Below are 8349 nucleotides of genomic sequence, written 5' to 3'. Positions count from 1 at the left end.
TTTTGTTGAAAAATATTGGAGAGGATAACCAACCAAATAGGTACAGCTCTATTCTCATTACTACCAGGCACTTTCCTTTGTGTGGTTGCAGTGCTGCAAGGTACACGGGCTCAGAATCGTGTGCACTGAAATTCAGGTGGCCTCCCTTCTTGGAAGGCAGCTATGCTCACCACTATATGACCAATGCAGGTGGCCTACTTTCTTGAACAGAAAATCCATATATGTGTGTACTCATATGACTTCCAAAAATCAGTGTTTTATAGCATCCCATCTGGAACAGCTCACATAGTAAATTAATCATAAATTTTATAAGCATTTTTAAATTCCTGTATGTTAAGTATTAAGTATTTCAAGTACATTATCTGATTTAGTTATTAAAAAAATTTTCATGGGAATTATCGCCCTTATTCCTCAAAGGGAGATTAAAAAAAAAGGAATCTTCTAGAGATTAAATAGCTTGCTCAAGATAACAGAGCTGGTTTCCAAAATAATAGCAATATATCTGGTCTTAATAACTTTTGTAGTACTAAAAGGTATGGCAACATTACATAAAGGTTGGGCATAGAGAAATGGAAGGATATTATTGTAATGCTACTATACTATACATAAAGTGGTATCATAAGAATGCTCAATTGATTCAAGGGAAGAGAAGAAAAAAAAAGAACAAATAGAATTAATAGAAATTTATTATATTACAAGATGATAGACTTACACTCCAACTTATCAATAATCACATTACATGGAAAAGGTCTAAGTAGTGAAGTTAAAAGCCAAATAGGATATACAAACAAAACAAACAAAGCAAAAACAAACAAATAAGCCACACGACCCAACTATACTTTGGAATCAGAAAATTATATATTTTACGTATGAAGATACAAATAATAGATTAGAGGAAAAGGGATGGAAAAGATAAATAATGCTAATGCCAATGAAAGATGGAAAATTGAAAAGGCTTTTCAATTATCAGAGAAAATTTAAGAGCAAAAAGTATTATGAAAAATCATGTCATATGATAAAGGGGCCAACTAATCAAGGAGACATAACTACCTAAATATTTATGACCCTAATAACAGGGCTATCAATTCATAAAACAACTTATAGAATCTTAAGGAAAAATAGACAAATTCACAATATGGTTGAATATTTCAGAACACATTTATTAATAATTAATGGAACAAGTAGTCAGAAAATCAGGAAAGGTATTAGACTTATTTTTAAATATTTTATTTATTTATTTAACAGAGAGATCACAAGGAGGCAGAGACAGGGGGAAGCAGGCTCCCCGCTGAGCAGAGAGCCCGATGTAGGGCTCGATCCCAGGACTCTGAGATCATGATCTGAGCTGAAGGCAGAGGTTAAACCCACTGAGCCACCCAGGTGCCCTGGTACTAGTAGACTTGAGCAAAACCATCAACTGGCTGGACTTGATTGTCTCTATGAAATACTTCATCTGACTCTAGCAGAATACATATTCTTGTCAAGTTAGCTCAGAGCACTGACTAGGATACATCATTTTTTTCTGGTCCATCGAGTAAGTCTCAATAATGAAAGGACTCTAACCTTTCTGAGTATGTTCTTTGACCACAGTGGAATCAAATGAAAAATATTAAAAAGAAATCTAGAAGATTTCCAAATATCTGGAAATTATATAAGACACTTACTTCTAAGTAACTTCCTGGATCAAGAAGTCATCAAAAGGGAAATTAGAAAGTAGCTTTATATGAATGAAAATGAAAACAAAATATGTCAGAGTTTGGGGTCCTGGTAATACAGAACGTGGAGGGAAATATATTGCACTAAATATCTAGACTGGAAAAGAACAAAGGTTTCAGATTAATGTCCTCAGCCTCCAGGTTGACATTAGAAAAAGAAGAGCGAGTTAAGTCAGAGTAAAAAGAAGGAAGTAATGAAGATCAAAGTGAAAATCCATGAAAAATAAAAGAGAAAAACAATAAGGAAAATTGAAATAAAAAAATTCTGTTTGAGAAATTCAATAATGTTGATAAACCTCTGGTCAGAGTGATAGAGAACAAAGGGAAGAAGACACAAATTACCAATATCAAGAATGAGAGAAGTGACATCACAACAAATATTGCAAACACTGAAAGATTAATCAGAGAACAGGATAAGCAATTTTATGTCTAAAAATTCAACAATTTAGGGGCACCTGGGTGGCTCAGTTGGTTAAGCATCTGCCTTTGGCTCCAGTCATGATCCCTGGGTCCTGGGATCAAGCCCCTCATCAGGCTTCCTGCTCAGCAGAGAGCCTGCTTCTCTCTCTCCCTCTGCCTGCCACTCTGCCTGCTTGTGCTCTCTCTCTCTGTCAAATAAATAAATGAAATCTTTAAAAACATAAAAATAAAAATAAAAATTCAACATCTTAGATGAAAATCTTTAAGATGGGCAAAAGATTGAAAAGACATTTTTCCATAAGACATTGCACTCTTTTCACCATGTCAAGTAAGTGTATGAAAATCTGCTCAATATGACTAGTTATTTATGAAATGCAAATTAAAACTGCAATGAAAAGCCAGTTCACACCTTGTAGGATGGCTAAAAATAAAATTTGTATAGGAAGAGTAGAAGAGAAGTGGGAACACTCATAACCTTCCTGTGGGGATATAACTTTGAAAAGACAGTTTGGTGGTTTCTTCACATGTGAAATATACAGCTGCCTATGACCAACCATTCCACACCTAAGGATTTACCTGACAGAAGTGAAGCATACGGTTCACACAGAAACTTGTGCATGAATCTCTGCAAGCAGGTTTGTTTGTAGTAGCCCAAACTGGAAATGAGCCAAATTCCCAAGAACAGAACTGTGGATTTGCAGGGTAGAATCCATGCAGCAATGAACAGGGAATGCACATCTGATGTGTGCAACAATATGGATTAATCTCCAAATAACCATATGGAAAGAAGCTAGTGAACACAGGTTATATACTGCATGATAAATTTATGTAAAAATCTAGAGAACACAAACTAATCTATAAAGACCCAAAGCAAATCACCAGGTATCAGGAAAAACTTTTCAGAAGGCTGGATACTCTCCCAGTCTTGATTATGGTGATGGAGTCACAGGTTTATACTTAGGTCCCAACTTAATCAGATTGTACATTTTAAATACGTACAGTTCTTTGTAGAGCAATTATAGTTCAATGAGAGTTTTAGAAGTAAGCTAGGACTGAAGAATACCCAAAGAATGAACTTGCAAGAGAAGAGCCCTCCCCAAAGTTGGGATTGGAAGAGTTGAGGTTGTAGGCATGGCCAGAACAGTCAGTCCCCCAGCAAGTGGGAAGTGCTTTGGGAAGGCAAGAGCACAAACCATTGTTTTTCTGACCGTTTTCTTCCAACCACAACCCACATGATGTTGTGGACAGGATCTTTCTTTTGTTTTTCTAGGCTTTATCTCACATGTTAGATAAGATGGCCTAATTTAATGCAATTTTTAGGCTTACAAATACGCCTACTACTTCTCTCCTTCTCCGTTCTTTCTGGAATCTATCTTCTTTCTCAGACTTCCTCCCTTTTTAATGAAAACATTCTGCACAACTTCTTTTACTGAGCATAGATTTGTAGTCAGATCTTGGTTATTTTTCATTGTTGTTCCACTGTACTGAAAAATCCTCATTTTACTCTTCTTGAAAAATTCAGAAGTCAAGGGTAACATTTTCCTTTTAGTGCTTTCATGAGGCAATTCCATTTTCTTCTGTTTTCTACTCATATTATGATTTAAATATTGCCTGGACGTAGTGTTTTCTATGATTCTTCTTAAGAGCAAATCTTTTTGTGGGTGCCTGGATGACTCAGTTGGTTAAACATCTGCCTTCGGCTTAGGTCTTCTTGGTCCCAGGGTCCTGGGATCGAACCCTGCATCAGGATCTTCCTGCTCAGCAGATAGTCTGCCTCTCCTCCATCTTCCTCTGCTACCACTCTTGCTATCTCTCACTCTCTCTCTCAAATAAATGAATAAAATCTTTAAAAAGGGAGCAAATATGTTTCATTCTTGTGATTATTTTGTAAAGATTATTTTCATCACTTTTCAAAAATTCCCAATAATTATCTTTTAATTTTTTTTCCCTATTACCCAAATCCTGGAATCTGATAGATACATGTTGTTTTCTCTCACTTCATTCATAACGTCTCTTAATATATCTACTTTTTTCTATCACTTCTTCTTTCTAATTCAGTGTTCTGCTAAATTGTTAACATCAAGATTCCATTCATCCTATTTTTCTTAAAATATAGCTACTCCTATTATTTTGTCTTTTAACACCTTGGACAGCTTTCAGATTCCTGTTCCGATACCCTGCTTTTATTTATTTTTTAAAAATTATATTTATTTATTTGAGAAACAGAGATAGGGAGAGAAAACGCAAGCAGGGACTGGGGGGATAGAGGGAAAAGCCGGCTCCCCACTGAGCAGGAAGACTGATGCAGGGCTCCATCCCAGGACCTGAGATCATGACCTGAGCTGAAGGTAGATGCTTAACCATCTTAGCAACCCAGGCACCCCTATAAAGTACTTTTAAAATTATTTCTTACTTTTATATAATAAACATACTCATTCTGTTTGTGTCTGAGGACAACGCTGAAAGCTGCCATTGTATGACATATTCTGCTTTGGCCGTTTTCAACATAAATTCCTCTTTTCTCAGTAATTTTTGCTATTTGATCATACACTATGAACAGAAACAAAATATTTTCTCTCTCATTCTTCATTGTCTACTCAAGTCTGTTTATTCGGATTTCAGCAGAGGTAGAAACCTCAGGAAGATCTTATTTTCTACAAAGTGTACTTCCGCGCATGTGTGTGGATGTGTGGCAATCTGACATTGTACATACAGCATTCCTTCTTCACCTAAAACCACTGCCCTTATTTGAAGCCTACCAAAATGTATTTTTTTTTTCTTTTGAAGAGCTAAATAAAGAATTTCCCTTGTTTTGCTTATTAGGACAACCAACTTCATATAGTACAGTGAATATCCTATGTATTAAAATTTCCCAATTGTTAACACCAAAGTGTTCTTCTTGCTAACATAACCTAACGCTCTATTCTGAGAAGTTTTTCTGAGCTGTTCTGTAGGGACTATCTTCTTAAGAGCTCTCTTCTTTCTAAGAACGGTTTATCTATGACAGACAGGTTGGTTTGCATTAATAAACGTCTTACAGACCATGGATCCTAGACAGGCCAGAAGTTTCACATATTTCTAAACCGTTTGTTGCACTCACCCTAGTGTTTTTCTATTGATAATCCTTTTTTTTTAATATAATATATTTTATGTCAGTAAGGTATTAGGAAAGAATAGTAACACAGGTATATAACCACTATCTTAGAATTTTCAGTCTTAATTACAATATAAAACATGCTAAAGCAAGAATAGAAGATCTATATTAACCAAAAGAAATGTTCAAGAATGCTCAAAGCAGTGCTGCTCATGATGGCCAAAACAGGAAGTGACCCAAGTGTCTAGCAACAAGAGGATGGATAAATTAGCCGTTACATACTCACACAATGAAATACTATGAAAACACTCAGAAAATACACAAAACATGAGGAATGAATCTCACAAGCATAATGAAGAGACACTAAGAGTATGATCTATATCAATATTTTTCCACAAAGTACAAAAGTATATCAAACTAATTGATTTAGAGATGAAGAAAGTGAGGGGAGGCTAGTGACTATAAAGAGAAACAAGGAAGAATTCAGGTACTGGTAATTTCTAACTCTTCACCTGGTTGCTGATTACAGGATTTTATTGTTCCTTTTGTGGTGATGCATGAACTGCATATAAATGTTACATGCAACTTTCTGTGTTCATGGTTGAGTAAACAGTTGAAAATTGAAGGTATTATTTTCTTTAGCTCTTTAGTATTTTAAAGTATGAAAAAATGCATGCTCTGTTTTATCTTTTTTTTTTTCTTTTCCCAATACAAAGGCCAATAGGTGATATAATCTTTTGTACGTAAGATATCATCTGGTTATTCCATATCATATAAGCACAATTCTTTTTTAAAATTTATTTTAGAGACAGAAAGAGAGAAAGTAAGAACACAGCGGGGAGTGGCAATGAGAGAGGAAGAGAGAGAATCTCAGGCAGACTCCTGCTGAGTGCAGAGCCCCACGGGGCTCGAGTTCAGGACCCTGAGGTCATGACCTGAGCTGAAATCAAGAGTCAGATGCTCAATCTAGTGAGCTGCCCAGGCGCCCCTATGAGCCTAATTCTTAATACCTATCTTAGGTGGAGAGGCATGTGAATAAAAATTACACTCAGTTTGTTGATAAGGTGTCAGATTGAAGAATAAAACAACAGAGATGATGCTTCCTGCTTGCCCTCTAATTTCTCCAAGCAGTGGGGCCGGATGATTAGAATGGATCTTATTCAGTCTTAGGTTTCAAGGAACCACAGCATGAAAATCAGAAAAGCTTTTGCAAACCTACTTTCCTTCCAAGAGCACATGACAGCACCACACTTTCCTCAACGCATTCTTCATCTCCGTGTTTCTCAGTGTGTAGATCAGAGGGTTGAACATGGGGGCAATGATGGTGTAGAAAAGAGCAAACACTTTGTCTTCTGGGAAAGTTGTGGCGGGCCAAATGTAAATTAATAGCTCAGGTACAAAGAACAGAACCACAACTCTGACATGGGAAGTGCAGGTGGAAAGAGCTTTGGAGTGGCTCTCAGCAGGGTAAGCCCTAAGGGTGTATAATATCAGAAAATAGGACACCATCAAAATCACAAAAGTCATCAGAGCAATCAGTCCTGAATTCACAATGACCAAGAGACCAATTCTGTATGTGTCCGTGCTGGCCAGCTTCAGTAAAGGATACATGTTGCAGAAGTAGTGATCCATCTCATTGGGGCCACAGAAGGGTAGGAAGATGGTGAGGAGGAACTGACTGGCAGAGTGGATTAAGGCCCCAGTACAGCAGGCTGTGATGATAGTGTTACACCTCTCTCTGCTCATGATGACGGTGTAGTGCAGGGGCTTACAGATGGCCACATAGCGGTCATAGGCCATCCCTGTGAGGATGAAGATCTCCACACCTCCAAATAAATGTGTGGTAAAGAGTTGTGTCATGCAGTTACTGTAGGAAATGGTCTTCCTTTCTGCCAGTAAGTCAGTCATTAGTTTGGGTGTCACAGTGGACGTGTAGCAAAGGTCGGAGAGTGAGAGGTAATTAAGGAAAAAATACATGGGTTGCTCAATTAGCTGACTGCACATGATAGAAATCATGATGAGCAAGTTTCCCCCACAAATAGCAATGTAGCAAAATAAAAATAATACAAAACACAGGATTTCAATGTTCTTGTTTTTGGAAAGTCCCATGAGAATAAGTACAATGACATTATTGCTTTGATCCATGGTCCACTGTAGATAGAATAGAATAGTCACCTGAAATACAGAATTCATGAAGCCATATTTAGAAGGGTTTCTTGAGTAGAGTGATGATCATATCCTATTCAAGGAATTCACTAGGTTGACTATGCCTCATCCAAGTGTCTCAGAGAATATAAACCAAATATTCAATTAAAATGACCCCTAAGAAGACTCTAGGAGAACACAAAATAACAACTTTCCATTAAATCTACCAGCAAATTCTGCCTTAGTCAACACGAAGGCCTTTGATCAATCCCCAGATGAGTCTTAGATGTTACTCAAAACACATACTGATTGCCTAACAATGTGATCCACCCAATACTTTTATAATTTCAGATTAATTCTGACCAAATATCCTCATTACATCTGCATTTTCATGATGCGGGGTCATGATTCAGCCCTGACCTTATACCTGACTTCTCAATCAATTCCGATTTAAATTTTCTCTTCAACTCTATTACTGAGTTAACATGGTCACCCATACAATGAATAATCACACTGTAATAGAGATGGAATTTTAAAACAAAAATATTCATTTTCATAGTGGAATTTTAAGAACTTGAATCTGTTAAGGAGAAATTATTGAGAAATAACTTCAGATGATTCTCCAAATCAGATTATAGTGGTATTAGCCAGTAAGTTAAAGAGGCTATTTTTTTTTTTTATTTGACAGACAGAAATCACAAGTAGGCAGAGAGAGAAGGGGAAGCAGGCTCCCTGCTGAGCAGAGGGCCTGATGTGAGGCTCCATCCCAGGACCCTGGGATCATGACCCAAGATGAAGGCAGAGGCTTTAACCCACTGAGCCACGCAGGCGCCCCTAAAGAGGCTATTTTAATTTTAATAAAATATAATGCTGAGTATACTACTGGTTTGAATTATTCATTAAACATACCTGATATATGTTCCTTATCCTCACTCAAACATAAAGGCTTTTTGCATAATTTTAAGTCCCTCAGTA

General features: G+C 36.8%; 1 protein-coding gene across 1 annotated transcript; it reads right to left on the bottom strand.

Moving 5' to 3' along the window:
* Positions 1–2492: 2492 nt before the first annotated feature.
* LOC111149895 (olfactory receptor 4P4-like) lies at positions 2493–7374 on the bottom strand. Its single transcript, XM_022507191.1, has 2 exons — positions 6476–7374; positions 2493–2544 (listed from the first exon to the last, which is right to left on the bottom strand). The coding sequence occupies exons 1-2, from the start codon at positions 7372–7374 to the stop codon at positions 2493–2495; spliced, it is 951 nt and encodes a 316-aa protein (XP_022362899.1).
* Positions 7375–8349: the final 975 nt, after the last annotated feature.

Source organism: Enhydra lutris, unplaced genomic scaffold, assembly GCF_002288905.1.
Source record: "Enhydra lutris kenyoni isolate GAN:26980312 unplaced genomic scaffold, ASM228890v2 scaffoldscaffold22, whole genome shotgun sequence".
In the NCBI taxonomy this organism is placed as follows: domain Eukaryota; kingdom Metazoa; phylum Chordata; class Mammalia; order Carnivora; family Mustelidae; genus Enhydra; species Enhydra lutris.
This window is presented reverse-complemented; position numbering and strand designations above follow the sequence as displayed.